Source organism: Mixophyes fleayi, chromosome 4 (assembly GCF_038048845.1).
Source record: "Mixophyes fleayi isolate aMixFle1 chromosome 4, aMixFle1.hap1, whole genome shotgun sequence".
In the NCBI taxonomy this organism is placed as follows: domain Eukaryota; kingdom Metazoa; phylum Chordata; class Amphibia; order Anura; family Limnodynastidae; genus Mixophyes; species Mixophyes fleayi.
This window is the reverse complement of record NC_134405.1, coordinates 226,324,154-226,351,153: the sequence shown is the minus strand read 5'-3', so window position 1 is coordinate 226,351,153 and position 27,000 is coordinate 226,324,154. Positions and strand designations below refer to the sequence as shown.

The following is a 27,000-nucleotide window of genomic DNA, read 5'->3' as shown; positions in this document are numbered from 1 at the left end:
CTGATTATAAATATCAGACAAAAATCAGTAGAGATTCAAAAAGGATTAATCCAGCTTGTTCAGGTTAGATGCTTTCTAGTTCACTTTATGATACACACAACCCAAGGGGGTAAATTATAATCCACAGGTTTAAGTGAAGTTTCAGCTGACACATGAAGCTTATTTACTTGAACAAGTTGAAATCAGTAGTTACCTTGATGCATGCGTGACTCCTAAGCTCGCTAAACCACAGCAATTCTGCACAATAAACAATTTCCAGTGTAAAGGACTGTGTCCACTTAGCAATCCGTCTAATGGAATAAGCAGTTTTCTCCCAGAAACTGTAGGGTTAAACAACTTGCAATTTTCTAGCAACATTAGCAACCATTTTAGGCAGTTTCAGTCAGCTTGCAAATAACTTTAAATACAGCAGATTTGGCTGGAACAAACTCTTCCTTTATCCAGTGCTATAACATCTCTTAATAGCTAGATTACAGTCCCGGTCAGAGGTTTTAATAACACAGTTTGAGGTCTCACTTAAATAAATTGAACATAGCAAAGCAAAATAAACTTATGTCTTCATATGAGTCCTGCTGACATCTCATGGGTAATGGCAAGTTAGGTCTTTTCCTATACTGCAAAGGTGCTTCTTTCTGGGCTGGCTGCAAACATCACTCAGGGCAACAATTCAGCCATAGCATTCAGTGGCTCTTTGTGGGAAGATCCTTCAATAGCTCAGTAAGCAGTCATGCACATTACTTCTCTCACTAGCCAGTCCATTTTAGGCTCCTACCTTTTTACCAAGAATCACATGGAACATTCTAGTTCATTCACTGTAGTTTGCCTATCGCAAAATAGCAGATGCAATTTGCATTTAACTTCCCAGAAGCACTTTGGGGAACTGTAGTTTTCTGAATGGTTGCATATAGTAATATAACTGTGATTTGCAGGGTATTAAAATAATATTATTGTTTTTTTTATTATCCACAGTTCTATAGTATGTCAAAGCGGTTCTAGAAACAATTCTTTGAAATGGCTCTAAAGTTGGAGAAAGTTAGCTAGCCTAAGAAAAATTTGTAACATTTGACTTAGGAAAAAAGGTTTAAACATGTTTGAGCCAGTTTGAACATATTCAAGCTTAAGTATCAAATTGCATACTTTTGCAGGTTTCCATGTCTCAAACTCAAATTTGGAACTCAAATGTTTGCTGCTCAAATTAAAACATTTAAAAATACTATAAAATTGAATCAGTTAAGATTGCATAGGCAACAATTGTATAGCTTATTATAATGCAAACTTTGAAATGCACACTTGGCTGCAGCAGTCAAACTCAAATCAGACCTACCCAAAAGTTTTAAGCCCTTCAACTGGAGAAATTCGATTGAATTTCAAACTAATAATTCAAGCTCATCTATCCTCCGCTAGACATATCACTGTGAATAAAACATAACACTGGAACAGGCAATGGAAGGGTTAATAACACACACAAGACAGAAATGCAGCAGAGCAACAAGACTAAGGCAAAACTGAACAGAGTGGCAGAAAATTCAGAGACCACCAGGTTATCACAAAACAGAAACAAAAAAACGCAGAACCCCCTGGTGCATCAAAATGAAAGCCATTGCATTTTGTAATGAAACACCATATCACATCAATCAAAGGCCTATAGCAACCAATCAGATTCTAGTTATCATTTATTTAGTACATTCTACAAAATTACAGCTAGAATCTGGTTGGTTGCTATAGGCAACAACATCTACATTTTTTTTTCAAACCCGCAGCTTAGTAAAGGTACCACAAAGTGTATATTCCAAAGTTTTAAGTCTCAATTACCTTTCTTTCTAAGCACTCCCTTTTTCTACCACCGCATGTAACAATACCAGAGAGTTCACCATACTGCAAATTACATACTCTTATACGGCACCAATTTCTTTGTCTTATTCTCTTTGATGCGCAATCCTAGCTGCTGAGTTACACTCTTCCCTCCTCTACCCACATGGTAGGGACGGAACTCTGTGTCCTCCTGCTTTTCGAGATCCACAAAGAAAGCACAGTCTACAGAGACTTCCATGTCCATGCAGTCATAATCCCGGATAGCTCTGAATCCTAGTTAGCACTGTCCTGAAGCGAGAACCCACTCTGCCCTGCATCTATGTTTTTTAAAATTGTATCACATTCTCACTTACTAGGGGCTGCCCGTGGGTCTCGCCCAGTCCTCAGCTCACTTGCAGGCACCCTGTGTTGTGTGGCTTCATCATGTCTGCTAAGCAGGGTGCAACTAAGTTGGAAACCTGCTGCCTGTCTATACATGCTAAAAGGCACATTACAGTGCACAAACAAAAGGCGTGTTTGCACAATAGTACCAAGGTGTGTACACACAACTGGCACCATTTAAACATATTTTAATATAAATAAAAATCATACATATAAGTTTAACACACTACAACAGAAGCAATATTAAATACAGTTTGGACATGAAGGAATGTCTAGCAGGCTAGTCCCCTATTTTCGAGGCCCGGCCACTGCTATCCTAATCCAGTCTGTCCTAGCTTGGTGCTGATTATTATTTTAGCAGGGTAATCCCCATACTGGTAGTGCATGTGCTTGAGTGGAAATAAGTCCAGACTGTATAGCACTGTCGTGGTGATGGAAATTAGATTGGGAAAGCAAGCTTAAGTTGATTGACCAACAAAAGTGTGTCGATGTATTTATGCATAGCAAACATCTTCTTTATGTATTTACTAGCTGAAGTAACCGGCATTGCCTGGGTTTAGATCTTCAAGTTATTAAGTTATCCATAAGTTGGATGTAACTGTCAACATTTTTAAAATAATTAGCAGTTTAATAACTCTTCAACACACTCAAGAGGTGGCTGCCCAGTGTTGTTTTTTTATATTAATTGTCATCCAAATCCATCCAGTGGAAGGCCCAGGACAGGCTCCCAGGATCAAAGTTTTGGCCAGCGTACATCAACGGGTAGTCTGACTGGGACCTCAACCCCCTAGTGTGTTATCTGGAATACAATGTTAGCAGTTTGTAAAGTTTTTCTCCACATCCATCCAGTGGCAGTCTAAGAACAGTCTCCCTGGGTCAAAGTTCTGCCAGTGTACAACAACAGGAGGTTCAAATGGGACCCTAAACCCCCTAAAAACTGTCCCGTATCCAACTGGAGCACCTCAAATTGGTGTCATCCCAATCGGTGCAGGAGTATCCACAAGCATAACAGGATAGACAAGCAAACCAAATCCATCCAGTGGAAGGCCCAGAACAGGCTCCCCGGGTCAAAGTTCCAGTGTTACCAGGCTGTAAAATTATTGTAGAAATCAATGCAATGAAAGGCTCAGAACAGTCTCCCCGGGTCAAAGTTCTGCCCAGTGTACACTAACAGGAGGTCGGAACAGAAATCTAAACCCCCTAAAACCTGGCCAGGGTCCAACTGGACCACCTCGCATTGGTTTCATCCCAATCAGTGCAAGTTGTCCGAATGCATAACCGGAAAGACAAACAAATCAAATTTATTCAGTGGAAGACTCAGTACAGGCTCACTGGGTCAAAGTTCTGTTAATTGTACACCAATGAGAGGTCCGACCAGAAGCCTATGCCCCTAAAACCTGGCCAGGATCCATCTGGATCACCTCGCGTAGGTTTCATTCCAACGGTTGCAGGGGTGACCAAATGCATAACCGGACAGACAAACAAACAAACAGAACAATGAATTGTTTATATATAAGATGATATCCATATCTATCCAGTGGAAGACACAGAACTGGCTCCCTGGGTCAAAGTTCTGCCCAGCGCACATCAACAGGAGTTCCGACCGGGATCTCAATCCCCTAGTGTGTCTTCTGGGATCCAATATTACCAGTCTGTGAAGTTTTTGTCCAAATCCATCCAGTGGAAGGCTCAGAACAGGCTCTCCTCCTCAAAGTTCTACCCAGCGTACACCTATGGGAGAACCCTAACCCCCTAAAACCTGGCCAGAATCAAACTGGACCATCTCGCATTGGTTTCATCCCAATCGGTATAGGGGTGTTGAAGATATTAATTAACAAACAAAGTTTTCCTTTTATATACTGTATATAGATGTGTTCAACTAATTTAATCTGGCACAATAAATGGAACTTTTCACTCATATGAAAAAAAGCACCTTTTCCCGGCCAAAGTTGTACTTGTCACATGTGACTGTCACTTGTTTGCTATGCATGTATATATACTGTATGATGAATTTTGTGTATAAATCACTTTTGCAGTGCACAATAAGAGTCCCCCAACAGGCTCGCTGGGCCAGTAATGGTACTACAAGCAAAATATAATACATATTTTTGGAATCATAATAAAGTAACACAATGCAAAACCTTAACTCATGAATGTTATAAAATGTTGTGCCAAGTGACATTTTTATGATTGCTACAATTGTAACTTGATAGTTTATTGTTATTAAAAACCCTTGTGTCATCATATGGGCTATTGGAATTTCAGGTTTGAGCATATAGATCAGTCGCATCCAGCATACATTCAGTCTCACCCAGGTATGAGTGAAATCAAAATATGTTCTGTAAGTGTGACAAAGGAACTAATATAAAAGTGATTGGAGAAGGATTGCAGAGAGTCAGGGTACATAAAAGACTGGGTCTGGGGAATAAAGTGCAGATAAAAGACACAGAATACTAAAAAGATTAAGTGCAATGATTAAAAATGAGCTGTCTCTGCCTACAGGCCACATGGCAGATTGCAGGTTCTCTGTGCCACCACCAAAATACAGTCAAATAAACAGGGAATCTTGACAGCACATAGATGTAACATAATACTAGAAACTGAAACAAAAGGGTTGGGTGTGTTCCCCTAGCTTACAATATAGATAAATCTTAAAGCATATTCTTAATATGTTGTAACAATAGTACAATCGTAACATTCCTTGACTGTCAGAAAAACTGGTTTACTCAGAAATTCATTTAGTAGCTGCTAAATGAACCCTGCTATATAATGTAATGTAGAAATGGTATTTGCCCATCACAAAGACTATCATTTGAAAAAAATGTCTTTACATCTGTGTCGGTGTCTGACTTTTCTTGTTAATGTGTTCTTCTATTTGTCGTGATGGGGCCTATTTAGCAAAGATCTTCCCCCTGTAAATTAGTGGTAAATATAGCGGTTAATCCACAAAAACTGTTGCTTTCGGGAATTAATCCCTATATTACTATGTATTATTCTAGCATCGCAGCAGATATCTTATCGTTTTGCTGAGCACTCCCCATAACAGTGTATGGGAAGTGCTCAGTAACGCTATGTATTAAAGTCTTCCTAGAGAAATGTTTCTCTTTTTCTACATGCTAATGTATGCCATCTGAAGCTGGCGTACATTAACATATCTGAAATCTTTCGCAGCTGTCAGCTTTGCTCTGAAGAGCAGAGCTGGACAGCGCATGTGTGGAGGGATAATGTGATCCCTCCCTGCCACATAACGTACCTTTTGCCGTCCAGAATGGTAGTAAATACACCAAGTTTTCGGTCGGCGCATGCGCACTAACAAAAAGAAGAAAAAAAAAGAGAATATCACTGCAGCTTTCAAAATTGAGAAAAGACTGCGATGAACAGGTGAGTCACTTCTCAGGGACAGCAGGTTATCAGCACTGCTGTCCCTGAGATGTTTTTTTAATATATTGCTGTTACTTTTCAATCCTTATCAAGGAGATAAGGATTGAAAAGTTTCAATTGAAAAAACCGAAGGGTCATAAATAGACCCCTAAATGTAATAATGTTTACACACACATTATTACACAATATTTAAGTTAAATGTATCATTGCTCATTCTGCTAACACTTAACAGTGGGAGAGTGCGCATTAGAACATAGCTTATATGGATAAGTTTGTAGACATTTTCCTTCTCATGGGCATGTGGGGCTCTTGTGGTGCAACACAGTTCTTCTAAGACCATAGTAGATATGCAATATGTAAAGAGTTTTGCTGCAGTGTACAAGAATTCGGTTATAGTGTTGTGGATCATAGTTTTGCAGAAGTGCATATTACATACATGTGAAATACGTGTGGGGGATGCAGCTCTTTTCATGATTTAACAGAGGAGTGAGGAGAAAATGACAGTCAACCTTATACGTGTCATTTAATGCAGTTGAGTTAAAGCATGTAGCTGAGAACTTCGTCTTAAATTACAGAAATATATGTTGTTGAATGAGTATGTTGTGTATGTGTGCGCGTGTATGTATATTTTCACTTGTTAAACTGATATTGAAAGGCAAATACAGAAAAAGTATAGATACTGTCTTTCATATTTCATATTTTATTACTTATATATAATAAGTATTTGTAAAATAATAGATCAAATTGTACTTCAACCACTAAGGCTCATCAGAGAGGTGGGCACATGCCACTAAAAATGGGCAATACAGACGTGATAGTAAAAGAAGATCAAAACAAACACGCATATATGGGGCGCTAGTTATCCTATATCAATCGATCGAGATGCAGCTGTCTAGACGGGATCTGGACCCGTCGATACTATAAAGACTAATATAAAAAGGATAAGATAGCGCAAAACTCAAATCGATATAAAATTTATTACAAATACATGGGTATCAACAGTAAAAATGATAGGCAATTTATTTCAGTAAATTCTGGTTAAATAGATGAAATATCAGAGGAGACTTAACAATCAAGAGACTAAATCATTGGCATAATCTCATTATAAATGTCATAGTAGAAATATATATATATACTATTAAAACAGTATCACTTGAGACTTATAAAATATATCCCACATAGACATATAACCAGGTTCATAAAATCTTCAAAAAATGCTGAATGTCATCAGCATCATAGAATTAGCTATTATGAGGTTAATATTGTGATTAGCGTTATACAGCATAACGCTAATCACAATATATATATATATATATATATATATATATTTCTACTATGACATTTATAATGAGATTATGCCAATGATTTAGTCTCTTGATTGTTAAGTCTCCTCTGATATTTCATCTATTTAACCAGAATTTACTGAAATAAATTGCCTATCATTTTTACTGTTGATACCCATGTATTTGTAATAAATTTTATATCGATTTGAGTTTTGCGCTATCTTATCCTTTTTATATTAGTAAAAGAAGATACCATCTGACATTCCTGTTGAAATAGGCAAAATAGTTTTTCACCTATTTGTATACTGTTGTGCTGTCATATTGTTTATATAAGTATAATAGCTTGTTAAATGTCAATATAAGTTGCAGAAGCATATTACATTTCTGTTCACAGTTGTGTAAATGATTATATAAGCAAAAATTATGGATGTGTTCTACAGTGACACCTAGTGTCCAACTTTATTTCTTTAACTTCAAGACAAGTAATAAAGAACGGGTTTGTAGTTCTTATTTTCTGATTAATTAATTTACATTTTCCCCTCCAGATAGAAATCGGAACTGTGTTGCCTGTTGTGAATAGACCAATTCTTCCACCAGAACAAGTTCAAGAAGAAATTGAAGAAGATGAAGAATCAACACCAAAATTAATTGATGGTTCTTCACCACAGGGGCCCTTGTCTCCTGGAGTCCAAATTCCAGAAGCAAGCGGAGGTTTGTGTTCAGTTAAAAAAAAAGAGGAGCAGACAGATGTGAATATATCTTACAGCAGGGCTTATAATTAACTACTTAATACTATTTTAAAAGAGCTTTGCTTTCCACAAAAACTATATAAAGAATTTATGTTTCTTGAACAAAAAGATTTCTTAATTCAATATATATTTATGTAAGTTTTAATGTTTCTGTTGACCATTTTTACATTTTTTGCCTGATATTTTCAAGCATGTTAAACCCCCCCTCCCCTCCATAACGGAAAATGTGTTTAGTATAAATGTTTTATTAGGGTTAGGTTTTAAATGGACAAAATGGCAATGGAAATATTATTCTTGAATGAAATTGATAGTTAGGTATGGTTATTTTATATTATGCTACCTAGAAAAACAACAAAGTACTGTTAGCCTTTAATTGACCTGTTTGATTCAAGATTATTGACTTGGTCAGCAATCAAATTGTTTTAGCCAAATTCAAATCATTGATGAATTAGTGAGAATACATTGCTTAAAGACTTTAAATTTTGATGAATTTTTTCAGTAATGCTTGTTAGAGGAACTGCTGACCAGGAGGGAGTATATGTGCAATATGTGCACTGACTCTCATGCCATGTTCCACATTTATGTACAGGGTGCACTGTTTTTCTATGCTCTCTCCTGAAAAGGCACTATATAAAACATATTAGGTAAAATAGATCTGTGTTAATAAAAGCAGTCTTATTCTGGACAGGTTTGTTTACAAATGTGTAAAAGCACAGTGCTAATGCTGCTTTATCACATCAGGTGCCTACTGTGTTTTTTTTATGTATAAGCACAGGGCACATAAGTCACATGAGTGCATTTACTTTTAGAGCAGCAACCCAAAATACATTTAATTTACAATTGTATCTTTGTGGAAAAACTAATGTCACTTCTAGCAATGTACTAATAACATTCAAGCACACATGTAGTATATACAGTATATTCCTGATGTCTCCTCCTCAGTCTCACAATTAAATTAAGCCAGGCATGGCCAACCTGTGGCTCTGCAGGTATTGTGGAATTACAAGCCCCAGCATGCTCTGCCAACAGATAGCCAGCCAATAGCTGGCAAGGTATGCTGGAACTAGTAGTTTCACAACACCTGGAGAGCCAGGCCTGATTTACGCCACAAGTGAAGCTAAGCCGAGCAGTATTTTAGGGAATAAACAATAAAAGTTGAGATTCATAAATGTTTATGGAGTTTTCACCTTTAGATGACTAAAATATTATTATTTTTTATATTGCACATCAGCACACAATTTTACACAGCACACATGAATTGTTCAGGCACAATTTACTTCGCTAACCAAGCGTATAATCTAGTTCTTGTGGCTGAAACACAGGAAGGCTGGTCAACACTGAGATCAAGCTGTGATTTTCAGGCAGGTTTGAAAAGTGGAGAAGTTGCCTATAGCAACCAATCAGATTCTAGCTATCACTTTGTAGAATGTACTAAATAAATTATAACTAGGGACCTGATTCATTAGGGATCTTAAATGAAGAGGATCCTTATTTCAGTCTCCTGGACAAAACCATGTTACAATGAAAGGGGTGCAAATGAGTGTTCTGTTTTGCACATAAGTTAAATACTGGCTGTTTTTTCATGTAGCACACCAATATCAACTTGAAATTTCAGTGTCCAAATAAGGTATCAAGTATTTGTGTGTTACATGAAAAAACAGTCAGTATTTAACTTATGTGCAAAACAGAACAGTCATTTCCACCCCTTTCATTGTAACATGGTTTTGTCCAGGAGACTGAAATAAGATACCTCTTCATTTAAGATCCTTAATGAATCAGGCCCTAGAATCTGATTGGTTGCTATAGGCAACATTTTGTTACGATACCTTTCCACGCTCCCCCGCCGCTCCGTCGGACCCGGAAGCCGCACTTCCGGGTTCAGCATCACGTGACCGCTACCTAGGGCGGTCACATGATCACCCAGGGCGAGGAATTCAAATGGGACTCTGCATAAAAACCTAGCTCTGACACTTGGAGAATGTCAGAGCAACTTACCAGTTCCTGGCTCCTGATTCCTGTGTCCTTCCTTGTTCCTGCTTCGTGTGTATTGACTCCCAGTGTACCGACCCGGCTTGTTCACTCTTCTGGATTCCGTTGTCCTCTGTGTACCGACCCGGCTAGCTGACCTCGCTTCTGTTTTTGTGACCCGTGTACCGACCCGGTTTGATTGACTCCGAGACTGCTTCCTGATTCTGTCTGCATTGCCTGCCTGTGTACCGAACCAGCCTGTCCGACTACTCTCATCTCGCTCCTGCTCCGCTGTACTACACCTTGGGGCAAACCTGAGGACCGCGACCTGCGACTCCTGGCAGCAAAGCCCATCCCGCCTTGCGGCGGTTCTTGGTGAATACCGGGGAGATCGTTAGACTCCGCACCTCAGGTAAGCCAGCGTTAATCAAGGTTAGTAGTGAATCCAGTAAATCCGTTACAGTTTGCTCTGACCATGGATCCAGCGGTTAAAGATCTACTGGAGCATTTAGTGGGTAGAATGGATAAACAGGAGGCGAACCAAGAGCAACTTTTAAAATTCCTTCAGAGCTTATCTACCCGGCTGGATGTTGTTCAGAACACCTTAGTGGCTACCGGACCTCCAGCACCAGTGAGTGCAGCTCCGGACCCCCCTCCTGCAGCAGCAGCGTCTTCCTCCCAAATTCGGATGGAGACCCTAAACTTTGCAGAGGATTCCTGAACCAATGCTCCATCCACTTTGAAGTGTTGCCAGGGAATTTTCCTTCTGAAAAGGCTAAAGTGGCCTATGTGATATCACTGCTCTCTGGTCAAGCCTTAGCGTGGGCATCTCCATTATGGGAGCGGAATGATCCTATCCTGCATAGTTTATCCACCTTTTTGTCCACCTTTAGGAAGATTTTTGACGAGCCCGGAAGGGTTTCCAATGCCGCTGCTGGGTTATTGCGTCTCCGCCAAGGAGACCAGTCTGTGGGTCAGTATGCGGTCCACTTCAGAACTATGGCCTCGGAACTCCGCTGGAACGATGAGGCTCTTGTAGCTACATTCTGGCAGGGTCTTTCAGATCGAATTAAAGACGAGCTGGTGTCTCAGGAACTCCCTGCATCTTTAGACGATCTCATCTCCCTCTGTGTTAAGATTGACTTACGTTTCAAGGAGCGTAGTTCTGAGAAGGAACAGTCCCGACACAGTATGATCCGTCTAGCTCCCAATTTCCAAACACCTGTTCTTCCACCCGAGGAACCGATGCAATTGGGAAGGACCCGCCTATTGGCCGAAGAGAGAGAGAGAAGATTCCGAAACAAGTTATGTTTATATTGTGGAGAGAGCGGGCATCTTCTGAACTCTTGTCCCAAACGTCCGGGAAACGACAGGGCCTAACGTGTTCAGGAACTGTGTCATTAGGCCTCCTTATTTCTTCTTCCTCAGTTCCTTATAATAATGATTGTGTCACTATTCCCATTTCTTTACAGTTTGGACAACATACCTTTTCCCAATCCGCACTCCTTGACTCCGGAGCAGCTGGGAATTTCATTTTGGCTGCCTTGGTAAAGCAATTCTCTATCTCCACGCTATCCCTAGAACAACCTATCTCCCTTTTAGCCATCAATGGGGGAAGAATCCCTGAAGGATCTATCTTTTTACGCACCTCTCCTCTTCGTCTTCAGATTGGAGCCCTACATCAGGAGAGTATCTCCTTCTTTGTCATCCATAAAACTACCAATCCTGTTATCCTTGGACTTCCGTGGCTCCGTCTCCATTCTCCTAACGTGGATTGGCAGTCTGGTCATATCTTATCCTGGGGACAACATTGCTTTAATCATTGTCTAGCAAAAGTAGTTCCCAAGGAGGGTCCCAAACGCCACAGGAGGGTACCCTTGGCACTGCTTCCTGAACCCTACCAAACCTTTTCCGATGTCTTTTGTGAACAAGAGGCCATGAAACTCCCTCCACATAGAATTTGGGACTGTAATATAGATCTTATTCCTGGCAAACCAGTACCCCGAGGCAGAGTTTATCCACTTTCCGTTCCCGAATCTAAGGCCATGGAGGATTATGTCCAAGACAATCTCAGAAAAGGCTTTATCCGGAAATCCTCTTCTCCTGCTGGGGCAGGCTTTTTCTTCGTAAAAAAGAAGGATGGGGGCCTCCTCCCTTGTATTGACTATCAAGGCCTTAATGCCATCACCGTAAAAAATCGGTACCCTTTACCATTAATCTCAGAATTATTTGATTGGATAAAGGGGGCTACCATCTTTTCTAAATTGGACCTCAGAGGGGCCTATAACCTGGTGCGCATTAAGGATGGAGATGAGTGGAAGACCGCCTTCAACACCCGAGACGGTCACTTTGAATACTTGGTCATGCCGTTTGGGTTATGCAATGCCCCGGCTGTTTTTCAAGGCTTCATGAATGAACTCTTTCAAGACCTATTATATCAATGTGTGGTCATCTACTTGGATGATATCCTCATCTTCTCCCAAGACTTAGTATCACATCGCAAACATGTCTTGGAGGTTCTGTCCCGCATTAGGAAGAAGTATCTATATTGTAAATTAGAGAAGTGCATCTTTGAACAAAGGCAAGTTCCCTAATTAGGCTATATCATCTCTGGCACTGGATTGCAAATGGATCCTACCAAGTTAAAAGCCATACTGGATTGGCCTCAACCCTCGGGCCTTAAGGCTACACAGCGGTTCCTGGGAATCTCCAATTACTACCGCCAGTTCATTAAAGGATACTCTACCTTGGTGGCTCCCATCACTGCCTTAACCCGTAAGTCTGCGATTGCCAAAATATGGTCTGTAGAGGCCATCCAAGCCTTTGCTACCTTAAAATCCTTCTTTTCCTCAGCACCCATCCTCCAGCAACCTGACTGTTCCCGCCCGTTCATTCTAGAGGTGGACGCATCCTCCGTAGGTACAGGAGCAGTTCTTTCTCAACGAGACACTACCGGAAATCTCCGTCCATGCGGATTCTTTTCCCGTCGTCTTCTTCCTGCTGAGAAGAACTACGGTATCGGGGATAAGGAGCTCCCGGCCATCAAATTGGCTCTTTTTGAATGGAGGCATCTTCTAGAAGGAGCCCAGTTCCCCATCACTATCTACACTGATCACAAGAACTTGCTATATCTACGTACGGCACACTGCCTAAATCCTCGACAAGCAAGATGGTCCTTATTCTTCTCCCGATTTGACTTCAACATTTCCTTCCGTTCTGGATCTAAAAATATCAAGGCAGATGCTCTATCTCGCTCATTTGATCCTACTGACTCGGAACCCTTGGAGGAGAATAAATTTATTCTGGACCCTAGTCGAATATTGGCAGCAACCCATATCAAGAAAAGCTGTCCTCCAGGCAAAACCTTCATTTCTGCACCTCTTCGCATCAAACTTCTGCGATGGGCTCATCGTTCCCTATTCTCGGGTCATGCTGGCATCTGCAAGACTTGGGCCCTGTTATCTCGCAATTACTGGTGGCCTTCCATATGGGAAGATGTAAGGAAGTTTGTGTCTTCATGTTCCATATGTGCCCAACACAAAACCCTCAGGAGGAGGCCTTATGGTCATCTACTTCCATTACCAGTTCCTGAATACCCATGGTCACAAATCTCCATGGATTTTATCACTGACCTACCTCCCTCCAAGTCTTGTACTGTGGTCCTAGTGGTCACAGACCGCTTTTCGAAAACTGCTCACTTCATTCCATTGAAAGGTCTTCCATCCTCCTCCTCGTTGGCTGATATTTTCATCAAAGAGATATTCCGCCTTCATGGTTGTCCTCATCACATTGTCTCCGGTCGAGGATCTCAGTTTATATCCAAATTCTGGAGATCCTTTTGTCATAAATCTGGGATCAAGCTTGATTTTTCCTCTGCATATCACCCCCAGTCTAACGGTCTCACAGAGAGAACCAACCAGGAGTTGGAGAAATTTTTAAGAATATTCATATCTGCCAATCAAGACAACTGGGTGGACCTCCTGCCATGGGCTGAGTTTGCCCATAATAACCATTTCCACGAGGCTCTCTCTAATTCTCTTTTTTTCGTTCTCTATGGCTGTCATCCTAGATTACCCACCTTTTCCCAATCTACTGCTTCTGAAGTCCCAGCAGTGGACATATTATTTCGTAACTTCGCACATATCTGGGAACAAACCAAATCAAGTCTCAGAAAAGCCATCTCTCGTTCTAAGGAGTCTTATGATAAAAAGAGAGGAGCCGGCTCTAATCTCTCTATCGGGGATAAAGTTTGGCTATCTACACAGAACATTCGGTTAAAGGTTCCCAGCAAGAAATTTGCTCCCAGGTTCATTGGTCCATTTTCCATTTCAGAGATCATCAATCCAGCAGCGTTCAGATTAAGCTTACCACGTTCTCTATGATCCCAGATGTTTTTCATGTATCATTGCTGAAACCAGTGGTTACCAACAAGTTTTCCACCCCTCCTAGGGCTCCTACCCCTGTTATTATTCAGAATCAGGGTGAATATGAAGTGAAACAAATCTTGGACTCCCGTAAAAACAGAGGTGGTGTACAATTCCTTGTAGACTGGAAAGGTTACGATCCCGAGGAACGCTCCTGGGTAAGAGCAGTCGACCTTCATGCACCCCGTCTACTCAAACTCTAGCATAAAAGATTCCCCTGTAAACCTGTATAGGTGTTCGGAGTCCACCTTTATGGTAGGGGGTACTGTTACGATACTTACCTTTCCACGCTCCCCCACCGCTCCGTCGGACCCGGAAGCCGCACTTCCGGGTTCAGCATCACGTGACCGCTACCTAGGGCGGTCACATGATCACCCAGGGCGGGGAATTCAAATGGGACTCTGCATAAAAACCTAGCTCTGACACTTGGAGAGTGTCAGAGCAACTTACCAGTTCCTGGCTCCTGATTCCTGTGTCCTTCCTTGTTCCTGCTTCGTGTGTATTGACTCCCAGTGTACCGACCCGGCTTGTTCACTCTTCTGGATTCCGTTGTCCTCTGTGTACCGACCCGGCTAGCTGACCTCGCTTCTGTTCTTGTGACCCGTGTACCGACCCGGTTTGATTGACTCCAAGACCGCTTCCTGATTCTGTCTGCATTGCCTGCCTGTGTACCGACCCAGCCTGTCTGACTACTCTCATCTCGCTCCTGCTCCGCTGTACTACACCTCGGGGCAAACCTGAGGACCGCGACCTGCGACTCCTGGCAGCAAAGCCCATCCCGCCTTGCGGCGGTTCTTGGTGAATACCGGGGAGATCGTTAGACTCCGCACCTCAGGTAAGCCAGCGTTAATCAAGGTTAGTAGTGAATCCAGTAAATCCGTTCCACATCTCCACATTTCAAACCTGTCGGAACTCACAGCTTGATAAATTTACACCATGTTCTCTAGCAAGTCTAGCAGGGTTGACATTACATGGACAGCCTCCTTAACTGTTGAGCTAACATTCTCCTTTTCTATGCACACAGTGATCTCCAAGAGCAACAAAATTAAGCACTGTTGACATAATTAAATAAAAAGCTTGAAAAAAAACAGAGAAGAAAGCCATAGAGATAAAGCAAAGCACCCTGTGACTGTTGCTGGAGAGCACGTACAAAGCAATTGATTAAAGTCATCTAAAGGCGTAAAACTTGTGTAACACTCAAGGGAAGCAGGTTTAAATTTAAGACCACATTGACACATTGACAGACTAAAATGAGCAGGAATGATTTGAACTGGTGGAGACAAATGGTAGAAAAGGCAACATGAAGCATACTGTACTTGTTTATGTTTTCACTGATTTAATCCCATAATGCAGAGCACCACTGGAGAAAATATTGTTCATATCCTGATTTCCTCCACTATAAATTCATCCTTTCAACTTACAGCACTGCACATTCAATTGCCAAACAAACATATTGCAAATCTCTAATATTCACCCAGTCTTGTGGCCCACATTGTTTTTCCACCTTCAACTCTGCCCACCTGCACCTCCTTCCCCTTCCTCCCTCACAGCCCATGATTATGTCAAAGACTATTCACACTAATGCACAACTGTCCCAATCTCCACTCTGAGCCACATTTTATCTTCTCTTTCAGCTGTGCCATCTTCCACTTATAATGTAAGCTCTCTAATAAGCAGGATCCTCCATACCTATGTTTTCATGTCTGCATTTATTTTGTCTACCTTGTATGTCTCTGTTTTTATGTATGTACCACACTGTACGGTGCTGCGGAGCACTGTGGCGCCTGATAATAATAATAATAATAATAGCAATCTAATCTTTCGACTTTTAAATGAACATACAATACTTTACAATATTAAGCCCTTGCTTTATGATTGTTTGCTTTGCAGGCATCTCAACCTGTATTCTCTGTGGATGCATTCGTACCACTGTTTACTGCGATGATCACAACCTTGATTCAGTTCCACCTCTTCCTAAAGACACTACTCACGTCTACTTGCGTTTTAATAAGATAAGCAAGATAAACAAGAATGATTTTTCATATCTAAGTATGTATTTTTTTATATATATTATAGCTGTTGATTTACTAATATAACTTAGGAGGGCTAGGTCAACCTTCTGCTAAGTTGTTCTTTTCATCTCTAATTGTATATGTAACACAATTTGGTATTAGAATTAGTATCGCACAATTGTCCAAAATATCTTGAAAGAGGTGGATGTCATGTATGAACTTAACAACATATGTAAATAACACTATTGTTTCAATAAGTCGATTGTGCTCCTTAGTCATAATGTTGATAGTACTGTCACTGGGATGAGATCAGAAGTAAGAGGAGGGATCAGTGGGTTTAAAAATGGTTCAGTCTAGTGCCACAAGAGCCAGAGATTAGTGTGGCTGCTATTGGATCTGGAGAAAAGGGACCCGGGGCCCCTTCTCTGTTCTTCTGAGCATGTGTGGGCACCAGCGCATGCTTAGTAAAGCCCTAAATGATGGCCTTTATTTTAAAAACGAACTACTCATATATGTGCCACTGGATAGCACAGAACATGTATAAGCAAGTAAGATAGACTATATAAATGCATTGTATGTACAGTATTCATTAAGAACATCCTGATTTTATGTATTTACTGTTAAAAAAATGAGGACTTCTTTTACAAATATTTGATTAATGATTATAGTATTAAGAGTTGTTCATTTGTTTTATAAAAAAAAAATTTGCATTCATAATAGGACTTACATTGCTCATATGCATGTACGTATTCAACTTCAACTATTCAACTATTCTTTGATCTGTCTGTCTACGTACAGCAAATAACGTTTAGCCAGAGTGTACTAAATACTTAGATTCAAATGGAAACATATAATGAGATCTGCTTGTATTTGCATAGAGTCAGAAATACGCTCAAGTTCTGTGCTTGTTTTGTAAATGCAAACTCCACGCAGGTTGCGTCCGAACTTGAATCAGTCCTGAAATGTCTAGGTCTGTGGAAGTGTGGGTCTGTCAACAATGACTGTGTGGATAATCTGTTTACCTGCTCAGAAGCACAATGTCAGCATCTGGGCGTTGTAGTGCCACAAGACCTTTCTGACAGCGTTATTTAACTATATTTGAATGCAGCAGTACTTCCACTAAATATTATAACATTAGGTATATACAGTGGCACAAACAGAGTATTCCCATACATTACGATAAACCACATAATATACTTTGCATAATAATTGTATATAGACAACATGGTTAATAATGTAAGCACATTTGGAACATAACTGAAAACACAAAATACATTTCCCGTTGCGACTGGGTCATTAACTGCATCATATATTTCTACCATAATAAAGACTGTGATGAGGGGACCAAGGGTAAAAAGTACAGTAAATCAACCCTTATTAGTGTGAGAAATTAAGTAGTGTTTGCGTGATAAGGGACCTTTTGTTTCATCACACACCTTTAGTACATACGCCTGTGAAAAGTGGTTAAAAATAATGCTCAATGATGGATACTCAATGGTGGGGGAGGGGGGTTAGTGCTGTGATAAACTTTATTTTGTTTCTACCTTGAAGTTAGGATGAGCAAAAAAGTCAACCCAGAGCATCTGCCACCTGCGATCCTGTACTCTGGCCAGGAGCATTTGAGATTAGCTCCAATTACACTGAAAAGATGAAGAGAAGAGCTCGGGTTGGTGGATCAGTTTGAACAAGTGTCTTAACTCAGCCCCCTGAATCTCATGCAGAAAGTGACAAATCGAGTAGTCAAAGGCCTGGACAGAAGGAAGCTGTACTAACAAAGCTGACCAAATCTCTAGACATAATTCTAAAGAAGGTCGTGGAGAGTAATGATTTACTGGCCACAGTAGTTGGGGCAGAACAGCCACGAAACATCAGTCAGGCACCAGTAGTAGAGATACTAAGGGGTAAAAGAGACAGGAAAAGAGTGTATTCTTCCCTTCTCAATACTATCCCACCCATAAAGGTGGGCTATAATGTGGCCAGATGAATCCTCAAAGAAAGTAGAATCAAGCCAGTCCACCATTGCTAAACTTGCCTGTCCTCGAAATTGGCCCCAGAAGCACCAGAACTAGAGAGGGGGCAAGCTAATGGTTCAAGATGTAGTTTGCACTAGATGGGGTTTGATACCCAGTTGTACTTGTATGGGTTTTTGCTGAGGTAGAGAAAAATCAATGCAAATGGGTGAATGCTGCAGTTGTCTAGTCATTACATATGAGAAGGATCTCTCCTAATTGGAAAGAATGGAGAGATCATGTTTGTTGAATTAATGAGAGGCTGAGCAAGTGATCCATGGGTCACAAAGTTCTCTTTGCGATGGACGATGCCAGAGAGCCAGGTACTTTAAATACTACCAGGTCCAAATGGTAGCAAGATCCAGGATCATCATTGTTGCCACTATAATGTTTGGGCACCATGAACACAATGTTGCTTTGTTCTCAGGGTAAAATGTTATTATTTAACCTGGAGTGCCAATAATTTCTTTTGACACAATGTTTGGTTTGTTGCCATGTGTAATGGGTGCCTAGGGGAACAAGGCCACTCAAACCACAATCCCCTTTCCCGACACCCCAGGTACTCACCCGATCCCGAGGTATAGCTAGGAGGAACCGTATTTTTCTGACCAGCGATCCAGGACCCCCACTTTCCATTCATCCCCCTTCTGAATGTTGCAGCGACCACAATACAATCGTCATCTGATACCGCTGACATAGCCCCTCCACAGGCCTCTGCCTGTGGCTTGAACCCGGCTCTTAAGTCCGTCTCTTATGGGTTCAGGAATTTAGGTGTCCTTCCGGGCTGGATGGAGGGCCTCGTAGGGCACTCTCAACAGATTAAAATGAACTAATAACCAGGGATCAAAGGTCCCCTAGATTAAAGGTCTAGTACCCTTCTATTAAACTATATAGGGCCTAGCGCCCTCCTAACAACCAAGATTTAGCACACTGCTAAGAACCAGGACCTAGCACCCTGCTAAGAACAAGGGCCTAGCGCCCCTCTTACCACAAGGGCCTAAATGGCCAACTATACAATGGGCTTAAATGGCCACTACACAAAAGGGCTTAATGCCCATCGTCCCTAAAGGACATAATGCCCATTATTGACTATTAGGGTCTCACTACTGGGCCTTATGCCCACTTGTGGACTCTTGGGGCCTGGTGCTCCCTGCTTATATTTGGGGGCTTGTGCCCCTGCCTACTTACTATTGGGGCCTGGCGCCCCTATACTTACTATTGGGCCTTATGCCCACTGGTAGTTTCTTGGGCCAAATGCCCCTTTCACAACTCCTACTGAGGCCACTCTATCTGATTTTCAGGCCTAGTGACTGTTATGCAGCTCGGGCCTAATGCCCGGTGCCAAAAAGAAGCAAAACTTTATTTCCAAGAAAGAATGTCAAAGAGGTGCGGGGTGGGCGCCTGGTTTATGGGATGACCACAATGGCCCTACCTGTTTCCTGGCCTCTGCTTCCATCCTTGGCTCAACTGCGGAGTTCTTCACCCAGCCATGTTCTTCTCCGCTTGCCGTTGTCGTCTTCTTGGCAGGGTATTTCTCAGCCCTTACAAGGGCTCCCTGTCTCTGCTCTCAGCCGTCTTCTTGCTTCTGTTCTTGACTGCGGTGGCTGTCTCTTCTGTCTTGCGCATCCACTCTTCTTCAGGTGGTGCCTCTTTCCCATGCTTCTTTTTTCAGTTGCCGTCATTGAACTAATATGGTGCCTTCCAGAGAGACTTAAATAACCGCTGAAGCGCCGATACTATGTGACGTCACTGCGCCGTTGCTCACAGCAGAACCAAAATTCAAAAGGACGAATGGGGAGCCCTAATTGGCTTCCTGGCCCGGCCATCAATACCGCCGCCGCCGGAGAGAGCTCTACATCCAGGTAAGTCCCCCACACCATTTATCATTCATTACACAAATTTTATAGTTGAGATGACTGGAGCAGAATACTCATGTATAGTTCTATTAATGTGTTTTAGTATCAGGACTGTAATCATAGGGGGAAAGAAGAACTCTATTAAAGTTGGTTTTATTTCCTGGAGGATAATTTATGAGGAACATTTAATTTGCACCTTTAATTTGTCTCCATGTAATTATTTTGTAAAGATGTATATTAATTTATGTGTCGATATCTGTCTGAAAAATGTAGATTTGGAGATTATATTAACAGTCTTCCTGTGAGGAGGGTGTGATGCCTCTTAAAATAAATCTCACTTGGTACTTTCCTCAGTAGGGGAACAGGTGTAATCAGGATCAGAGGATTTAAAAATGGCCCAATCAAATCTCACAAAAGGCAAAAGCCCCCAGAGGTAGATAATTAAACGAAGAGGCATGTGTGTGGGTTCAACTTCCACAGAATGAGATGGATAATAGACAAGTACCTGATATCCTATCGATACAAGTAACCTGATATTCTACTGCAACGAATTTCTGGAGAGTCCTTTCAAATATAGCTAGTGGCACAGTCAAGGCATAGTCTTGATGTTTGTTCCAAAAAGAAAAAATAACAAGTGCACCAATAATTTTAACCTTTATTGTACTCTTATCTCCTGTTTTGAATAATCCAATTTGTTACATTTAACCACATCAGGAGGTGCCATCATGAAGAATCATACTTGATTATGACATAACAAAAACGTATCTCTCTCTTATCTCTAAGTGCATCATAATTATAAGACAGTCTTTTCTTGATAATCAAATATAGTCTTGACCTTGTCAGATAGTCAACCAAGGCGTGGCTGGATCACTTATAAATAACTTATGGTTTAAATTAATTTAATGGAAATAGCGCAGGGCGCTTATTTAGATCATTGCTACTGTACTGATTTTATTATATCATGTGGCACTTTCTACAGTAAATGCATTAATTTCTGAGATATTGATTTGTAATTTCTGAGACAGGATGTCATGATTGGATGTGTATAACTTTTCTAAAGAAAGTCCTTCATGTTAATTAGTTCGGCCGTTATATACAGCAGGGGGAACCACTGTCTCTCTGTCTGTGTGGCTTGTATCCTGCATCTCAGATACTGTCCGAATAATGAACACAGAAGGTTTTGGGATATAGCAGATTAGTGTATTTATTTTTAACTTTACATTGCATTTAAATCCATGTTTTGGAAAACATATTGTATCCTGATACTAAAAATAACTCAGACTTCTTGGGGCAAGCAAAGAGTCCAGGGGGCTGGCTAACCCCCTTCTAGGTTGTGTCCAAAACTGTATAAAACAGCACTGGTTTGTACTGAAATGTATCATTATTGTACCATCTATACTTCTGGAAAGATCGCTAGTACCACAGACTAGCGTGTGAACTGTCTTTGTTAGGATTACTTGAGCTAATAAACCATCTTTTGCTTCAAGAACCTGCTGTGACAACTACTTACTCTGCTGTAAATTCCTGTGACCTACAGATAAGACCCAAATCTAATCAATTCTTCAGTTGTTCTGAGGTGGACAAAACATTCCATTACCAACGTTTTGCCGCTACCTGCAGCTTTGGCCAGTGTGAAAGGCCAGGGGGTAACCATCATCAACATTTCATCAACATTTATTTATAAAGTGCCAGCAAATTCCGTAGCGCTTTAAAATTGGGAACAAACATTAATAAAACAATACTGGGTAATACACACAGACAGAGAGGTAAGAGAACCCTGCTCGCAAGCTTACAATCTATGGGATCCACAGCAACCCTGATCTGAAGGTAAGAAGTCAGGTATACCAGCCCAGGTGTACCAGCAAGGGGGTACACTAGCAGTGACAGTTACCCAGAAGGAACAGGATTCTGGATGCCGTTAAGGAGCTCAGTGGTGGCAGCATTGTAAGCCCCTCCTACTATGGTGAGAGCGCAATTGGAATAAAGAAAGGAAACTGTGGCAAAGCATGCCCAGCCAGTTCCCAGCAACAACAGACAGGGTGGTATAGGCAGTCCATCCTGTCACAGATTTCTGGTGGCATCGGTGGGATCCCTGGTAGACAGAACAACTGAGGCAGATAGGTTGCTTATTATCAAGTTGTGGGGCAATCGGTGGGCACTGTCTTCTACAGTGGCCTGTGAACAGAGATCTTCTGTGCCCAGATTAGACTCTCTCCACTTTACCAAATTTGATGACAATTTTGGAGATATTGATGAACATTTGCAGGTGTTTGAAATGTCTATGACTTGCCCAAACAGGAGTGGGTAAAGTATTTGGTTCTCACGCTACAAGGTCGTGCAGTGGAAGCCTATTGCAGAGTGGCCCCAAAGGACTGTGAAGACTACAACGTGGTAAAAAGGGCCCTCCTTAAGCGCTATGTTATTAGCTCGGAGACCTACTGGCAGAAGTTTGGGGACTTGGCTAAAAGCACCCACATCAGTCATGAGGATTTTGCCAACCGGTTGCACCAGTTGGCAATAAGATGGATTAATGGATCTAACGCCAAGTTCTGGGAAGAATTAGTGGAGAGCAGTTTCACAACTGGTGCGTACTGGAGGTGAAGGAGTGGGTATTGGACCGTAGCCCAGCAACCCTGGAAAAAGTGGCCCAGTTGGTGGATCAGTATGTGGCAGTGAGGCCACACTGGCAGAAGCACCAGGTTAACAGCCAACACCAAAGGACTGTACAATCAGGGGTACACCCCTTTTCTACTCATCCCCAATAGCAAGTATCCAACCATTCGAGTACCTTTTGCCAGCCACCGCCCTTGTCCATGAGAGTTATCAGAGACCATCGGAGCCCAGGCTGGAGAAGAAGTGCTACAGCTGCAGGAAAACCGGTCACTTAAGGATGAACTTTCCTACAGCCTTCACACCCCAGACTCGTGCCACAAATCTGAGTCCTGGGGCCCTGCTGACTTGCTTAACTGGCGAAGGTGAGCCAGTAGAGACTGTTTCTACCCCTGCCAGACCAATGGAGTGTGGCGTCTCTGAAGGTGACTCAGTGGAGAGAGTGACTTGTTTGTCCGTAAGAAACCCCAAAAACATCTGGAGAAACCTGCAGCCTGTCAAAGTGGGACGCCTGCAGGGGGAAGGATTTAGGGATTCAGGGGCTGGTGTCAGTCCCAATCTTATTGATCCTGCTGCAGAATTGCAAGGTTGCACTGCCAAAGTTACTGTGGCAGATGGGCTGGAGAAGGAAGTACTTGTAGCAAGGGTGTATCTGGACTAGGAAGATGGCCAGGAGTTGCGAGATGTTGCCATTATGGATAGCCTCCCAACCGATGTGATCTTGGGCAATGATGTTGGGGGTAGAATTGTGACCGCTTTCCTCAACTCTATTACCCAAAGCCAAGCTGCCAGACTACAGTATTCAGGATCTACACCTGCACAACCCAGTCCAGAGGAAAAGATAACAGCTGCTAGACAACAGTCATAGCCAGCAACTAGAGCTTCAGCCAGCGCAAAGAAAAAGACTCCCTCGGTTATTTCTTCAGGAAACAGGCAGCCCTTTGCCTCTGGAAAAATTACGTCCCCTAGCAATGTAGAGGATGTTGTCTCCTGCCAACCTGATCTTGTGGGGTGCCAGGTGATGCTCCTTTCCCTAGCAGTATGCCAGCTCCAGCGGTGAGTATAGCTGACCACAGTGACCCCCATTTGACTGACCCCCACTTTGACTGACCCTAATAACCCCAACATAGAACCCCCTGCAGTGTATCCTGATTTAGACAATAGTGAGGGTCGTTCAGCTCTCTGATCCCTCGCTGGAAGGCATGAGGCGCTAAGCTGTCAGCCTTCCAGGGATGGAGGTGCTGAGTGTGATCTGGCGCAAATGGCTGTTGTACCATGTAGGCAGATAGGTGGAGATAGATCAGTCCGGGAACAAGTTCAATTACTGGTACCACGGGACTTTTGTTGCCCACGAAATCCCTATGGCAGGACACCAGGGAAGAGACTGAACACTAAAGCGTCTGACACAGAACTTTTTCTGGCCGGGAATATCGGATGATGTCCGTGCCTACTGTAAGTCCTGTGATGTGTGTCAGCGTCATGGACACCCAAGTGCTCATGCTCACCACAGGTCAATAGTTGGGGAACCTTTTTTAGTGAGTGGCTGTGGAAATAGCAGGTCCCCTGCCTGTGCCCAGCAAATCGGGGAAGAGGTACATCCTCACCTTGGCGGACTATGCTACCCGGTATCCGGAGGCTGTAGTTCTGTGCTGCATAACTGCAGAAAAGGTAGAGGATGCGCTGCTAGGAGTATTTAGCAGAGTAGGGTTTCCCTATTGAGATCCTAACTGATCAAGGGACACAGTTTATGAGTGAACTGGTCCAGTGTCTCTGGCCAAAGTGCAGAGTACAGCAACTCCGTACTGCCCCCTACCATCCCCAGACTAACGGACTGGTCAAGCGGTTTAATGGCACTCTGAAGCGCATGCCACGTGCATTTGTAACTTCGGAGGGGGAAAGACTGGGAACGTTACCTGCTGCACCTCTTGTTTGTTTATCGGGAAGTGCCGTTGGAGTCTACCGGTTTTCCCCCCTTTGACCTACTATATGGCTGCACAGAGTCTTGACCTGCTCCAGGAGTCTTGGGAAGGGAAGCTACCCACCCAGAATGTCTCTGTGGTGGAGTATGTGCTATAGCTCAAGGACCGGTTAGATAATTTCATGGGGCTGTTGCAGGCTAACTTAGCGGTAGCGCAGGCGAAACAAAAGACTTGGTATGATCAGGCCGCGCGTGCCAGAGTGTTTGAGTTGGAACAGAAGGTCCTTGTTCTGATGCCCACATGCCAGAACAAAGTCCAAGGCTGCCTGAGCTGAACCATACACAGTTTCAAAATGTCTAAGTGACATCAACTACGTGGTGTCATTTGATAGCGACGGTAGGCGGCAGCGCACCTACCACTTGAATATGTTGAAGGCATACCACGAGCATGTGGAGTCTATAGCAGCGGTTTGCTGCTTATCGACTGAAGAACCAGGAAGTAATCCACTACCTGACCTCCTCATGGGTTCCCAAGGTGAAGGGCATGTAGAGGAAGTGGGCAGTTGAGTGCCTGCAAAAGGGAGCAGCTTGAGGCAATGCTGTGGCCCTTTGCGACTCAGTTCAGTAGGAAGCCCAGTCAGACTTCCTTGGTGATGCACCATGTGGACACTGGTGAGCATAGGCCTGTTAGACAACCCGCTTATCGGGTCTCACCAGAGGCCAAGGAGAGCATATCCAGGGAGATGTGGGGTCTGCTTGAGCTAGGTGGGATCCAGCCATTGCGCAGTCTATCCGCTTCCTCCGTTGTATTAGATCCCATGAATGACAAGGCAATGCGGTTTTGCGTATACTACCACCGGTTGAATAATGTGACCATGTCTGACACCTACCCCTTGCCCTGTATTAACGCTTTTGTAGATGAGTTGGACATAGTTCAGGGTTACCAAGAAGACATTTCCATTTTCAGTAATATCTGAGAAGATAATCTGGGGCAAGTAGGGCTGGTGTTAGGGAAGATTGGGTGAGCATATCTGACTGTTAGGGCAGAAAAGTGCCAGATGGGGATGTCAGAGGTACAGTACCTCGGTCATCGTGTGGAGGGAGGTAGGGTTAGGTCAGAAGCAGCTAAGTTAGAGACAATCCGAGACTGGCCCCAGGGTACTGCAGACGTTCTGTTACAGACTTTAGTACTGTAGCAAAGTCTATGACAGCTCTCACTAAGAAGAAACTCCCCAAAGTAGTCAACTAGACCTCCAATTTTGGATTATGCTCATCTTCTTAGAAAGGTTATTCTTCACTAATATTTTCAAAATAAAGCAGGCTTATATGCCATTCATAAAGAATAGTGCAATATAATTATAGTGGCTATAAATTAACATTCAGCATGGTTAAACTTGAGGCATCAGATAGAGGAATTTATTAGTTAAATTTGCATCAGAAGTGGAAGAGAGTGCTTACATTTTCGCAAAAAAATAATATCCCATATTTTTTTATTATTGCCACTATGAATAACAAAATGATTCAGGGAGCTTATTTGACCTCTGTCAGGTTCATAGCACCTCAGTAGTATCTTTCAGTTTGGAGTTAATAGCTGACAAATCAACATATACCTGAAGAACTCCATCATTAGTTCTGATCATGGTGTTTCAGTTGAAAAATAAATTTGCATGTTGTTACTGGTGTCCTATGATGTTCCTGGTCCCCCAAGTAAATTAAACTTAAAGAAAAGCAGCAGATTCCTATTAAAACATTGGTTATGTCATGACATCAGAACAACACTAGAGCATAACTATCCACAGATCCACCCCACCGCCCTCAGAACTGGGTTTGATTATTCTTGGTGCATAGCTGCCATACAAATTCAGATTACCTTGCTGCACAGCTTTTCTGAATACATGGCACTGGAAAGCAACCCAGTGCCATATATTCATGGCTCTGGGATGTGGAGGACATTTGTGGAGGACATGCACCATCCTGCAAGTCCTCCACAAACTTTGTGGAGGACATGCAGGATGGTGGATGGGGATAAATCACAAGACAAAATTATACCTATCTTGATTATTTGTTGTTCTTGAAGCTGAAATAAAATGAAGATCAGATTGAAATTAACACTTTAGTCCAGTGGTTCCCAAACTTTTTCAGTTCGCGGCACCCTTAGAGTCTCCAAATTTTTTCAAGGCACCCCTCCAAAATAATTACTAAGCAGTCCTGTTTTAGAAGTAGTTGGGTCAAAAAATTGTAATAAGTATTTAGGTCACGACAGAAATACTTATTTAGTTGTATGCAAAAATGCCCCTCTGCATCCAGGCACACTGCCCCCTCTGCATCCAGGCATACTGCCCCCTCTGCATCCAGGCACACTGCCCCCTCTGCATCCAGGCACACTGCCCTCTCTCGCGCTGTCCCCCCCTCCTATGCCCTCTCTCACGCTGTCCCCCTCCTCTGCCCTCTGTTTCCCTCCTCTGCCCTCCTCCTCTGCCCTCTGTCCCCCTCCTCTGCCGTCATTCTGTCCCCCTCCTCTGCCGTCATTCTGTCCTCCTCCTCTGCCGTCATTCTGTCCCCCTCCTCTGCCGTCATTCTGTCCCCCTCCTCCTCTG

At 42.6% G+C, this 27,000-nt stretch overlaps 1 protein-coding gene across 2 annotated transcripts in view; it reads left to right on the top strand.

Annotated features, from left to right (window-relative positions):
- Nucleotides 1-27,000, top strand: part of EPYC (epiphycan) — a 59,811-nt gene that overhangs the window by 21,047 nt on the left and 11,764 nt on the right. For both annotated transcript variants that reach the window (XM_075205327.1, XM_075205328.1), the window contains 2 exons: nt 7,403-7,568; nt 15,889-16,047. In XM_075205327.1, coding sequence (XP_075061428.1) covers nt 7,403-7,568; nt 15,889-16,047 — 325 coding nt within the window. The remainder of the gene's footprint in view (nt 1-7,402; nt 7,569-15,888; nt 16,048-27,000) is intronic.